Source organism: Emydura macquarii, unplaced genomic scaffold (assembly GCF_026122565.2).
Source record: "Emydura macquarii macquarii isolate MOO-44397 ecotype Brisbane River unplaced genomic scaffold, CSIRO-AGI_Emac_v2 contig_2205, whole genome shotgun sequence".
NCBI classification, from domain to species: Eukaryota; Metazoa; Chordata; order Testudines; family Chelidae; genus Emydura; species Emydura macquarii.
The window spans coordinates 38,331,613-38,345,751 of record NW_027132342.1 but is presented as its reverse complement, the minus strand read 5'-3'; the positions used below and the strand labels follow the sequence as shown (position 1 = coordinate 38,345,751).

The following is a 14,139-nucleotide window of genomic DNA, read 5'->3' as shown; positions in this document are numbered from 1 at the left end:
GTGTGCCGCTCAAGATCATTGTGCGTGCCACCTTTGGCATACGTGCTACAGGTTGCCGATCCCTGCACTAGTTCATACTGATCGTCTGCTCTAGAGAGTCTGACCAAAAAAGCAGATTATAATCTACTTAAACACCCACCCCTCCACCCACCCACCCACCCACACCAAATTAATGTATTGGAGAGCATTCAACCAACCATAAGAACGCCCATATTGAGTCAGACCAATGGTCCATCTAGCCCAGTATCCTGTCTTTCAACAGTGGCCAATGTCAGGTGCTTCAAATAGAATAAACAAAAAAGGGCAATTATCAAGTGATTCCTCCCCTATCGTCCACTCCCAGCTTCTCAGAGTCAGAAGCCAGGGCCAGCCAGAGCACAGGGCTGATCCTTGACTATATTGGCTAGTAGCCAATGATGGACCTATCCTCCATGAAATTACCCAATTCTTTTTTGAATCCAGTTATATTTTTGGCCTTGACAACATCCCCTGGCAATGAATTCCACAGATTGACTGTGCATTGTGTGAAGCAGTACTTCCTTTTGTTTATTTTAAACCTACTTCCTATTCATTCCATTGGGTGATTTCTGGTTCTTGTATTATGTGAAGGAGTAAATAACACTTCCTTTCTCCACACCATTCATGAATTTACAGAACTCTATCATATGCCCGTCGTCATTTTTTTTCCAAGCTTAAAAGTCCCAGTCTTTTTAATCTCTCCTAATATTGAAGTTGTTCCATACCCCTAATCATTTTTGTTGCCTTCTCTGTACTTTTTCCAATTCAAACATAATTTTTTTGAGATGGGGCAACCAGACCTGCCCGCGGTATTTAAGTATTAGGCATACCATGAATTTATATAGTGGCATTATGAAATCTTGTGTTTTATCATCATCTATCTCTTTCCTAACGATTCCTAACAATGTTAGCTTTTTTGACTGCTGCTGCACATTGAGTGGATGTTTTCAGAGAATTATCCACAATAACTCCAAGACCTTTTTCTTAAGTGGTAACAGCTAATTTAGATCCTATCATTTTGCATGTACAGTAAGGATTACGTTTTCCAGTATGCATTACTTTGCATTTATCAACCAAGAATGTCCTTTTATAGTAGGTTATTCTAAATTGTAGTTATGTCCTCATTGCCAAGCAGAATGAACCAAGCAATCAACAAAAAAAGTCATGTCCTTAACATTTTGAAACCAAATGCTCACAAGTAGCTCTTTAATTACTGAAAAAAATCAAAAAGGAATAGTAAAAGTGTGGAAAGAGACAAATTGTTATGGATGAATACAAAAGAATAGGACATGCAAGTAGAGTCAAAAATCAGACAGCTTAAGGCGCAAAATGTGTTACACCAAACAAGAACCATAAAAAAAGACAGTAAGAAGAGGTTCTATAAATACATTAGGGGCAAGAGAAAGAGAAAGGAAAGTGTTGGACCACTGCTTGGCAGGAAGAAGGAGAACGGTTAACAGGTGACATCAAGAAAGTGAAGATGTTTAATGCCTGTTTTGCTTCAGTCTTCCATAAAAAAGGTTAACTGTGACCAAATGCTTAACACAATATTAAAAACAAGAGGGAAGGAAAACAAAAGCCAGTATAGGGAAAGACTAGGTTAAAGAATATTTAGGTAAGTTGTACGTATTCAAGTTGGCAGGGCCTGACAAAAAAAGTTTACCCTAGGGAACTTAAGGAATTAGACATAGCAATCTCAGAACCATTAGTAATTATCTTCAAAAACTCACAGGGGACAGCTGAAGTCCCAGAAGCCTGGAAAACAGCAAACATAGTACATATCTTTTAAGAAGGAAGCAAAGAGGATGCAGGATATGAAAAACCAGTCAGCCTAACTTTGATACCTGGAAAGATACTGGAACAAGTTATTCAAAACAACAATGAATTTGTAATAACCTACAGGATAATAGGATTACATGTAATAGCCCACACGGATTCATCAAGAATAAATCATGACAGGCCAACCTAATCTCCATCTTTGATAGGGAGACTAGCCCACTGGATGGGGGAAGTAGTACATGTGATCAATCTTTGATGTTAGTAAGGCTTTTGATACAGTCCCACGTGACAATCTCATAAGCAAACTAGGGAAATGTAGTCTAGGGGAAATTACTAAAGGGTGGATGCATAACTGGTTGAAAGACATTCTCAAATGGTAGTTATCAATGGTTCACTGTCAAATTGGGAGGGTGTATCTAATGGGGTCCCGCAGGAGTCAGTCCTGGGTCCAGTACTATTCCATGTTTCCATTAATGATTTGGAATGAAGTGGAGAATATGTTCATAAAGTCTGCAGATGACATCAAGCTGGAAGGGGTTGCAATCACTTTGGAGGACAGGATTAGAATTCAAAATGAAACTGAAGAATTGATCTGGAGTCAACAAGATGAAATTCAATAAAGATAAGAGCAAAGTACTACACATGGGAAGGAATAATCAAATGTGTAAACACAAATTGGGAAAAAACGGGCTAGGCAGTAGTATCGCAGAAAAAGGATGAGGGTGTTACAGTAGATCATAATTTGAATATGAGCCAACAACGTCAATCAGTTGCAAAAATGTCTACTGTCATTCTGGGGTGTATTAAGAAGAGTATTGTAAGACACAGGAGGTTATTGTCCCACTCTAATTAGCACTGGTAGGCCTCAGCTAAAGTATTGTGTTCAATTTTGGGCAGAACGTTTTAAGAAATATGTTGGTAAGCTAGAGAATTCTGTGGAAAGCAACAAAAATGATAAGAGGTTTAGAAAACCTGATATATAAGGAAAGATCAAACAATGGGGCATATTTAGTCTTGAGAAAAAAAGCTGAGAGTGGACCTGATAACAGTCTTCAAATATGTTAAGCGCTGTTATAAAGAGGATGGTGATCAATTGTTCTCCATGTCCACTCAAGGCAGGACAAGAAGCAATTGGTTTAATCTGCAGCAATGGAGATGGAGGATATTAAGAAAAACACTCTCACTATAAGGATAGCTAAACTCTGGAATAGGCTTTCAAGGGAGGTTGTGGAATCCTTGCCAGAGGCTTTTAAGGAAAAGCTGGACAAATTTGGTGCTGCCTCAGCACAGAGGATGGGCTAGACAATTGTTCTGAGTCCCTTCCAGGCTCACATTTCTATGATTGTGGGTATGTCAATACTGAGCATGGCTCTATACCTATCACATATCCAAACACCTCGTTTTAAGCTTAATAGCCTTGTTAATGTTCCTTAAAACATTTTAATAAACTAAGAACTGGATTTTGTTCTGCAACATATCAATGAATACATATTGTTTGATTGTAGAAGGAAAACTGCATTTTGTAATTATGCATGTTCTGAACTTATGCCTTGCCTGTTTCTTTTGCCTTATCTTCTGAATTTTTCTCTTTCTTGGAAGAGCTTCCTTCTTGAGATTTCATCTATAAAAAAAAAGTGAAGTTACACTTAAGCCATCATAATAGCTCAATATGTGTTTTCGACTATGTGCGCTTAAATAAGGTTTCTAAAATGTATTAAAAGTTTCAGCCGTTATTTACTTTGTGATGTTTTTTCAGTCACCCCGATCCCTCCGACTCCTCAAACTAAGCTAAGTCAAATAGAGCAAAGCTCTCACTGAAACTATCCAAAGCTTTTTGCCAAAAGTGATATTTTTAAAAGTTTGTGAAATAATGTCCATGAAACATTTGTCCAAATCACTATAGTTTTGCTAGTATACCTGGTGTCTTGTTACTTTCAGCAGATGCATTATATAAAACAAAACTATTTTATTTGTTTCATATAATCTCACAAGTACCACCCTCTTCAGAATCAGACAATTTACTGCAAAGGCTGTCAAAAAATAGGCCAAGCATAAAATGTGTGTACAAAACTACGTTCAAGATCTTACATATGTTCATCAATGCACAATATTTTGACTTCTATCTCAAATGTGTCAATGCAAGCACATAGAAAAAAACACTGATTTACAGTGCCATCTTAAACTAGGTGCCACATTTTAGTCAAAACAGTTGACAGAATTTTCCAAGTCACTATATGAACAATGCATGAAAATTCTGGTATAAGACTACTCAATCATGCAAATACACAAATTGAACTCACAAATATATTAAGGAGAATTTGTTTTAGGAGACATTATTTAATACCTTCAACTTACATTTAAAATCTTTAGAAATGTAACCTTCTGTACCTAGGCCATTTAAGAATGCAAGACAATTAAGACTCCGTTTTTGAACATAACTGTGTATGTTAACTGCCTCAACTACAGAATGTTAATAAAGCTGAATATTTAGATAAGTGAGGACAATCTCCAAAGTACATGAAGAGTATAAACACCAAGAATGATGAAGAGTGCCAGCATATAGGATGGTAAGGAGCAATATCACTGGGAGTAATAACATTAAGAAATAAAAAATGTGTGCTGAACATCAGGAAAATATTCTTGAGAAGGTGTTTCAGGCCCTGGAATTCTCCCCAAGAAAAGTGATGGAAGCCCTATTACATGAAGCTATTTAAAAAGCAAATTGTGTGTTTGTTGGGGGGGGATTTTACTTTATATATTGGATAAGCAACCTCTAGCTATGACCTTTTCCCTCCAGCCACACAGGTAAGTTTTTTGTAGCACAGGCCCTCATCCTGAGTCTCAATTATCACTACCTCTTCCCCTCCAGCTTTGATAAATGCAATCTGCTTCACTTATATTGCTGCAAAAATAGTTTTCATGGCTCACCGCTTTCACTATGTCATCCCCCTTTGCATTCCTCCCTTTTGTCACAGCAAAAAAAGCTACTCATCTTTGCTTTTAAGGCCCTTCAAGGCCTATCCTTCCCTATTATCTCCTATGCACATCAAGAGGTCAACTTCAGCAACATCTGCTCTGACAATGACACTAGCCTTCGTAAATTTAACAAAAGTGTTATGAAGCAGCACCTTCATGTTCTCTCCCATAAACACCCACAAGGCCACCTCCTCCTCCTCAAAACTCTCCTCTGTCATGATACCCACAAAAGAAACGTCAAAAGCAGTCAGGCAGCTGCTATGTTATGACAACTTCTTTTCATGCTGAGCAGTTTTGACTCTCTTGTCTCATTTAGACTGTAAGCACTTCAAAAGAGCAGGGACTGTCATTTTCATGTGTGTTTGTATAATGTAGAATAAGATCACAGGGTTCTAGGTGACTGGAGCTCCTAGTAGCTACCACAATGCAAATAACAGCATCCCACTTTGCTAGAAAGCTGGATAATTACTTCTTTTACTATACTAGTAACACACATGGTATGTTTTGTAAACAAAATTCCCCATTGTTGCTTCATAACTGATAGGCAAAAAAAAAGAAGTCTAGACTTTTCTTACTGCTAAAGATTTTAGGGTGTGTCTACACAGTGCTGCTAGCACGTTCTAGAACAATGGTCCCCAAACTGTAGGGTACCCCTTCCTTGGGAGCATGGAAGAATATTGGGGAAGCACAGAGGAACACTGGGGGGGGGCAGCAGGGCCTAGAGCAGCCCCCACAAGAGATGGGGAGCGAGTGCCCCCAGAGCCCCACTCTGCACCAGATGCAGCTCCCAGCCTTGGCCTCTGGTTGCAGCTCTGGCTTCCGCCCCCAGCTCCTAGGGGGATGCGGACCAGGTAAGGGGGGTGTGGACCAAAAATGTTTGGGGACCACTGCTCTAGAAGGCACCTAGTTACATGAATTAGGTTTAGAGTACACCAGTAGGGTCTACACAGGGCAGTTAGAGTGCAGCATGTTAGTGCACTTCAGAAACTGCACCCCTCTGGCATGCTTTGCCATGCCATTTAGACACTCCCTTAGACTGCAAAAATCACCTCCTCCCACTCCAATTCAGTCTGAAGGGGGGGGGGGGGGTGCACACACGCACTGTTGCTTAGGTGATAGTTATCAATAGTGCTATCTCCAAAGTCTTGTCCAAGACCCAGAGAGGGATGTTAGGATCTTAGAATTACATTTAAATGTACATTTGAAATGTAAAAGATAAGAGGAAAATAGATTAAAATAGTTAGAAAGGTCTTCATGCATAAAGAAGGAGTGAACAGCAGTTTTTACATTGGGCAAAAAACAAAATATGTGTATTTAAAGAAGAATCTGCACAGGGGAGGAACAAATGACCTATTGGGTTTTTACCAACTCTCACTTCTATGGTTAAGATATTTACCTTTAGGAATTTGTATGCTGCAAACACTCCCACACCAACAGCATACAAGGGCATGAGGATAAAAGTGAAGTCTTTGCCACTTCCTTTAGTTCTCTCACTTTTCCCATCCTTTTCCACTGCATTCCTCATCTGCTGAAAGCTCTGGTATGTTTTACTTTCAGAACTTCCTGAATTCAGATGAAACTGATCAACTCTCTTAGATCCACCTGCAAAATGAAATATTTTAAAAGAAAAAGTTTAGCCATTATTAATTTCAAAATGAGACTGTCCTGAGATTTTTCTTTTTTGTAGATTCACTTTTTTTAAATATTATGTCAACTGAAAGCTATTATAGAACAGCTACATACAAGGTTACAATAGACCAATAGATCATGTATGCACAGTAAAATGTATGCTAAAAAATTATCAAATTAAGATTCTTTCTCCTCCTAACAACTAAGTAAAACACAATGCCAGTTATCAGGCAGATTTCTTCCATACTAATGGAAATAATTTGGCACAGTAATTGCAAACTGCAGTGAAGTTAGATATAACCAGTAATACACTGATATTGAAAACAAAATGCAAATAGCAATCTGGCATTGAATTTAAACCTATTAGAACTGCTTTTCACTTTTAGCACCAAACTTTCACTAAGTTTTCTATTAATGCTGAAATCAACATTTTTTTAAATCTACCTTTAGAAACAGAAATCTAATGTTGTCCTGTCTGAGCAAGAGACATTTACTTAAATAACCAGATTAGCATATGTAAAATACAAATTTTAGCTGTAGGCTTAGTGTTGTTATGAATGATCTTACACATGTGTAGGAGTGCCATAACTCAGCAGAGTTAAATATTTAATGGAAAAGAGCCAAGCATAGCATTACACATGTGCAATACACATTTTCCAAATACTTAACTCTATTATTTCTAAAAAGGCTTTCCATATGTCTAATTAAGATGTCCTATTGACAACTAAATCAACAAGGAGTCTGAAGTATTTGAATTGAGGGGAGCAAGAATCGTACTGAAGCATAAGAAGTCTGCTTCCCACATACCAATATTGTCTAGAAAATGGCAAATGAGATTTTATCAAGCTTCACATGGCTAACATATACACCCATAAGCTGAAAATAAGCATGAAGTTTCAGACTAATTTGTTTTTTCCCCCCAGAAATAAGTAACATTAAAACATATTCTTAGCTGAAGTGCCACCTCAGTCACAATTTCTAATATCCTTCAGAAAACCAGTACTGCTGAGTATTTCTAGTGAGAATAATGATGAACATAAATACAGCCAGTTCTTTCACATGGATTATAATAAGCTTACTACTTCTGCCAACAGTTGCTAGCCTATGGACATAATTTGCTGCCTTTTGAACAATTTGCCTTAATTTTTCCAGAGATGTGAGCCTTTTCATTCAACACCACTTCACAAGCAGGAGATACTTTACTTGAAAAAATACATTCCCTGGTATTATCTTACATCAAGATAGCAGTGAAGTTACAACATGTGGAATTCAAGCCTGAAATAAAAATAGACATTGCATTTTTGTCACACTTACAGTAGGAAAGATTACTAAAATGGATTCCATTAGATGGAAGATTTTACTTTACACTGGGCAGCTCTTGCTGGCAGGGAAGCATGGGGGCGGGGGGGGGGGGGTAGTCATACCTGGACTTGGCTCCACACGAGCGATGGGAAGGTGCGGAGTACAGTGCGGGGGGGTGAGCCCAGCTGTGGCTCGGTCACCCCCTCTCCTGCCGGGCTCCGCGCCTCCCCACCACTCGCGCAACTAACCTCCCCCTCTCCCCGCTGGGCTCCACTCTTCCCTGCCAGCAAGAACTGCCCAGCTGCGGCTCCTGCCCCCAGCATTTCGCCATTTATACATTCTATTTTTGGAACATTTACAGGGATTTTTAATTAAACTAATTTTTACATCCCTATTACATACTAAATGATTCATGTGTTACTTGCGATATTTTTGTCAAGCTGCATGTAGATGGGAAATTGGAATTAAATTAAAGATAACTTTAAAAAGGGGGTTGTATTTTTTGTTAGTTAAATAAAACAACCTTAAATTCACTGGATATGCAAGAAAAAACATTTATCAAAATATATTTTGCATTTAAAACTAACTCTTAATAAATAAGAGAAGTATCTATAGGTCCAATTGTTTCTGGTCACGATATCCTTCAAAATTTTAGAACTAGTAGATCACATCCTCTCCCATCATGTTTTTATTCATCGATTGGAAGAGAATAAAAAACAAGCTTTCCTGCTTTTTCAACTGCCAATCAGCCAATAAATTGAAACAAAGTGTTCTCTCTACACCTGAAGAAGAAACTACTACTGTCAAAAGATGGTTTAGTTCTTCAGCAAACTCTGGTTCCAGGTGATTAGCCAGTGATGCCAATCTTGATGTAATTTTGAATAGGTTTATTCTTTAAAAAGTAATTTAAATTTTAAAAATCAGTTTTAAAAATATTGATTTTTATCCATCCTACAGTTCAAGTCATCTTCAGTAGTGATCACAGAACATACTCAGATGCAGGAGGGATCTCTTTTTGTTCATTACATATCAGAGTTGATGAGCTATAAAAGAAGTTTTGTTCTTTATTTCTCCTTGGCCAGATGACCAAAATAAGGTGTAATTCTCAAGCCTCCAAAAGACACTCTCTTTTACTAGGTTCCTCTGAAAGTTCAAGTGATTGCTCACATGGATTCCATTTTTAGTACGTGTATGCCCCATATGTGCAAGATCAGATTCTTTTGGCGAGTAGTGTCTGTTGGAGCCCCACAGGTCTGACTATGGCTCATGGGTCTCAGACTGCAAGGCTACAAAACTACAATGTTCAGACTCAGGCTCCAAGACCCCATGAAGGTAGTTTTCTTCAGTATTTTTATTAGTCAGTAGACATTATCCCCCACCTCTGTACAGAGACACTAGTAAGACGGCAGAAGCTCAGTCTCCAGGATTCAAGATGTATTCCCCGTATTTTGATGCCTATTAGCAACGGACACTCTCAGTGCCTACTCTGACTACGAGAGGGACATATCCCAAGCAGTGTTTCTCCTTCTCCAAGCATGAGGGAAGCCTGCATGAACCTATTTTTCCTCAGATCAATGCAAGCCTCCTTGGACACCAAGGGAAGGCCACAGCCAGGCCAGATATCTCATCAATCTCTCTCAGTCAGTGCCCCACTTACCAGAGATTCCATCCCAAACTCCCAGACCACATCTACCCCATTCATCGGCCACTATTCCAGTGTCAATATCTCCTGATCAGGGCAGAACAGAGCACTAACCCAGGGAGGAGACAAGGTCACCTTTTCTGTTGCCTTGCAGGCAGAGACACAAGAGTCACCAACCTCCTAAGGGCCAAAATTCTGACATAGCCCCTTCAGGTGCTCTGATACTGATTAGCAACAGGACACTTTGGTACCCACTACATCTATGGGTCATGTCTCTCCTGGCAGAGTTCTACAGTATTGAGCATGGGTCTAGTGTTGGAATCAACTCTCCCTGAAAGAGAGGATGGCAACATCCTATCCACCAGCTTCTGAGTTATTGGCTAAGGGGGTAGCTGCAGTATCAACCTTCCCTCCACAGAGGCAGAAGAACCCCTCCTTTGGAGGAAATATATTCCTCCTCCTCTACATACACAGGAACTTCTCCTCCTCCTAGGGTAGCAGAATTCAATGTGAAACAATTTCTTCATCTCCCCGATTTTTCCCCAAGCCTCACTCAGCCTTGGGGCGGGTGGGAGGAGGACTTAAATTTCACACATTTGTCCTATCAGTGTAAAGGGATAGTGCCCTTACATGAACATAATTCAGGAACATATGCAGGTTTTTTGTGGCCTTTGCAGGCAGAATTCAAAGTCAGGCAATATCTTCTCAGAGATTATCTAAATCAGTTTCCAACTTTATAAGGACATGTTATGATTTAGTCAAGTTAGATTTGCCTAGCCACAAAAGAGCTAGTTACACTAGAACCCAGGTCTCCTACATCAGGACTGCTGCCTTTTTAAATAATATCCTTATTTCTGAAATCTGTAGAGCAGCTACTTGGAGCTCAGTCCGCACATTTCCAATATACCTTCTTTGGTAAAGGCTTCCAGATCAGATGCCCATATTGGTAGAGCTGACCTGAAGTCCTTCTTTAAAGTAAGACTCTGAGGAACCACCTCCAAGCAAATAGACAACTGCTTGTTAGTCATCAAGAATGAAATCAATGTGGACAATCACTCAAGGAGTGGTTACATACCCTACAGTAACTACTGTCTGAGATGTGTATTCACATGGATTCCAAGACCCTGCCCTCCTTCCCTGCTACTTACGCAGTTCTACTTCTCTGGGATCCTGTATTGGCAAAGGAATTGAGGGATGATTGGGCCCACTCAGCCCTTTATATCCTCAAGTAGGGGAGCACGAGAGCATCTAGAGCACAGGCACGGCTCCAATGGATAGTGTTAGCCAACAGAATCCAATCTTGGATGCACGCACACTAAGAGTGGAATCCATGTGGGCAACAAATCTCATAAAATCATTATTCTGTAACTGTTCTTTTTTGAGATGCATTTCTAAAAGGGGCATCATGACGGGCAGCTTAGGTTCATAGGCATACATACTATATTTCGTCTATCTTGATTGCACAATCATGCTTGTGAGCCAGTGGACTACTGATATTTACAGGAATCCAGCATCATCATTTGTTGTTGAAGGAATACTCTAGCAAAGTTGGGGTTTGTGTATTTTTCAGGCCTCCATTTGGAGCATATAGTTCTCATAAGAGGATTTTCATCCTCTCATACATCAACATGGTAGGTAACCTCCTCTCTACCTCTCATCTCCCAGCCCCCTGATGCACACTAAATTTTAAGCAGGGAAAACTAGAGTGTATAGTTTGACAATGGTTTTACACTCACCACAGGAATGTCTTAAACCTTAATTTCCCCTCCCCAAATGGAAGATTGCAACAGAATTTACAGTTACCCACACAGTTTCCATAGGAGTACTATATACAGGGGCTTGAAGGGAAAACTATAGCTCCAAGAATGAAGCCATTAGTGAGCATTGTTTATTTAATGTTTTTTTTTCCTTCTCCATTACTTTATATTTATGATAACACCTCACTTCAGTGGTCATTTAGAAAAATCTAAGTCAACAAACTACCTTATATAGTGTATATAATTAGGATTTGAATTATTATGGTGACATTTAGAAGTCTCAGATCCATTGTACTAGGCACTATGCAAACAGAACAAAAACACATCCTTGCCCCAAAGAAAAAAGTTCAGAACGTGTAACATTCTATAGGTTAAACCTAAGCTTTAGTGCCATTCTGAATTGCACAAAAAGATTTACACATTGTATAGAGGCTCATAAATTGTCCATTTTATTGCCAAGTATCCAACAGTGAATCATTAGAAATCACAGATCTTTTGTTATTTCTCCTGCCTTCAACTTATCAAGTCATAAGGTTGTCTCAAGGAAACTTAAATTAATCTAATTTATTGCACATATTAAAATGGACCACTTGCTTTTAGAAATTTGGCTGGTATAAATTAGCAAAGCTCCATACCAATTTAGACCAGACAAGTATTTGGTCTTAATGAACAGCTAGAATCTCAGAACTGAAGATTATTAATTTTAAGCAAATGTCTTTCCTAATGCCTGTTGGCAATACAGTGTCTGCTTAATTCCAGAAGTAAATACTAGCCCATTATCAACCAATCAACATTATTTGATTTCTTTATTGAGACTGTAACACTCAGCTTTTTCACCCTTCCCTGCATCCTGTTTTTAACCAATTCTTCAGAATAAAAACAACTAAGAACACCAGTTGGTCACAAACAATACCTCTTACCTATTCCATGGAGTTAGCTTATTAAAATGTGCACTTTTGAGAACAAAGCATCACCTACACTTTGGAGGAATTCCCCTTACCCTCCAAATTGCCTCTTCTCTATTAACTGAAGCAATGTCTGTCTGATCATTCTCCAAGATATTCTTTATCTTGTGAGTCCTTTATTATGACTTCATTCTGTTGACTGCAGACAGTTACATTTATTTTATATACCATAACGTATGAGAAGCATAGGAAGTTAGAGTTTGACTTATCCAGAGTTGATTGTCACAAAATTCTTTTCAAGCTAGCCTCAGATATGTGGCTCTGTAATTATGTGAGAACACAAAGTGATTCCCACTACAAGTCACAGACAAGTGTTTAAGTGATTACAGAGAGGAAGGGAAAGGCTAAGGCCTGGTCTACGCTACACAGTTAGGTTGATGTAAGCTGCCTTGGATTAACCTACTAGTGACTGTGTCTTCACTTAAATAGGGCTCCCATTGACATAAGTGCCTTGCTACACTAATTTAGTAATACCACCTCCCCAAGAAAAAGACAGTGACCATCAATGTAATTAGGTCAACACAGTGTCAGTATACACACTGTCACTTATGTCAACTATTACTGGCTTTCAGGAGCCACCCCCACCATGACAGTACAATCGACACAAGCGCTCCTAGTGAGGACATGCGCCGTGGAGATGAGGAGTCAACGGTGTGTGTGCACGCCTGCACGTGCACACGATTAAATAACTACAGTGACTGCATGCCAATGTGAGTTAGGTCAACATAGTTTTGTAGAGCAGACATGGCCCAACAGGCTGTAGCTTCATCCCCTTCCACAGAGCCCGCCGGCCGGGGGCGGGGAGGGGACAGAAGAGAAGACGAGGGTCCCAGACTGCACTTTCCCTCACACCCACAAACCTACCCTGCTACGCAGGGAAAGGGAGCAACGTAAGACTGCAGCAGGCTGCCACTTCTTGCTCCCACCACCCTACCTCCAGCTCAGGGGACAGGTGGGGCGGGAGCCAGCCCGTTACCCGAAGCCAGCCCACCCGGCCTAAGAAGGAGGCGTAAGAAGGAGTACCGCCAGCCTGCCTGCCCGCCCCGCGCCGCTGTCTGGCCAGAAGGGAGGATCTGGCGGCGGCTCCTCCCGGGGCAAGTCGCAGCGCCCGTGGGGGGGGGGGGGGGGGGGTTAGGGTCTGTCTGTACCTGCGGGGAGCTGACGGGGATCGTAGCGAGCGGGGCCAGCCTTGCCCCTGCGCAAGGCCCTGCCTGCTCCTCCGCCTCCTCCCCCGAACAGCCTGGGCACTGCCACGAAGAGGCAGAGCAGCAGCACGACGGAGACCACGCACTGCTGCAGCGCTGAGACCGCCATGGCCGAGCCCGGCCGAGCGCCCCGACAACCCGGCCAGGCTCCCGTCCGGCCGCCGCAGCTACAAAGACTCTCCGGAGCGCGGCGGCGCCCAGTCCCGCCCCTTCCGGCGGAAGGACCCGCCGAGGAGCTGCCTGGGAGCCCGGGCCGACAGGCGGCCCCAGCCATGCTGCGGCTCCTCCTCCCCTGTCAGCATCGCCCCCGTGCGGGCTCCAGCCTCCCCGCGGCTAGGCGCGGATTCTGGCCGGGTTCAGACAGCGCGGCAGTGGCAGACTAACCCTCACACTCCGGAGTGTCCCCAGGCCCTGTCCCGGGACATAGAGACGGAGTCCCAGCTCCCTCACTGCAAAACAGACAAAATATACACAGCCCCAAAACACCCCTGCAAAGAGCCAGTTAGTGCCACCCCCACCACAGGACCAGCGCTTGATGCCCTACAGTCCTAATACACCCACCACGGGAAGAACGTGTGGTGCCATACAGTCCTAATACATCCCGCACTGAAACACCATTATACAGGACCACTTAATGCCCAAGTCATGTCACAATACAGGCCACACAGAAACACCACAATACTGAGCCATTCAATGCAATAGGACAATAAACACCCATTATTTAATTATAAATAAAAAGTAAGATATTATAAATACATCTCATCCATAACACACACCGCCCCCCCGGATTTTAGTAATGTCAAATATCTTTCCCATGAGTGCTTTGAGTTGAGATAGGTGATATGTCTTTAATAATTAATAACAAT

At 41.2% G+C, this 14,139-nt stretch overlaps 1 protein-coding gene across 1 annotated transcript in view; it reads right to left on the bottom strand.

Moving 5' to 3' along the window:
- The window catches only part of CAPS2 (calcyphosine 2), an 87,503-nt gene extending 74,037 nt beyond the window's left edge, over positions 1-13,466 (bottom strand). The window contains exons 1-3 of the mRNA XM_067559924.1: positions 13,217-13,466; positions 6,170-6,375; positions 3,352-3,418 (exon numbers count right to left, since the gene is read on the bottom strand). Of these exons, the coding sequence (XP_067416025.1) occupies positions 3,352-3,418; positions 6,170-6,375; positions 13,217-13,382 (439 nt within the window). The 5' untranslated portion in view covers positions 13,383-13,466. The remainder of the gene's footprint in view (positions 1-3,351; positions 3,419-6,169; positions 6,376-13,216) is intronic.
- Between the last annotated feature and the right edge of the window lie 673 nt (positions 13,467-14,139).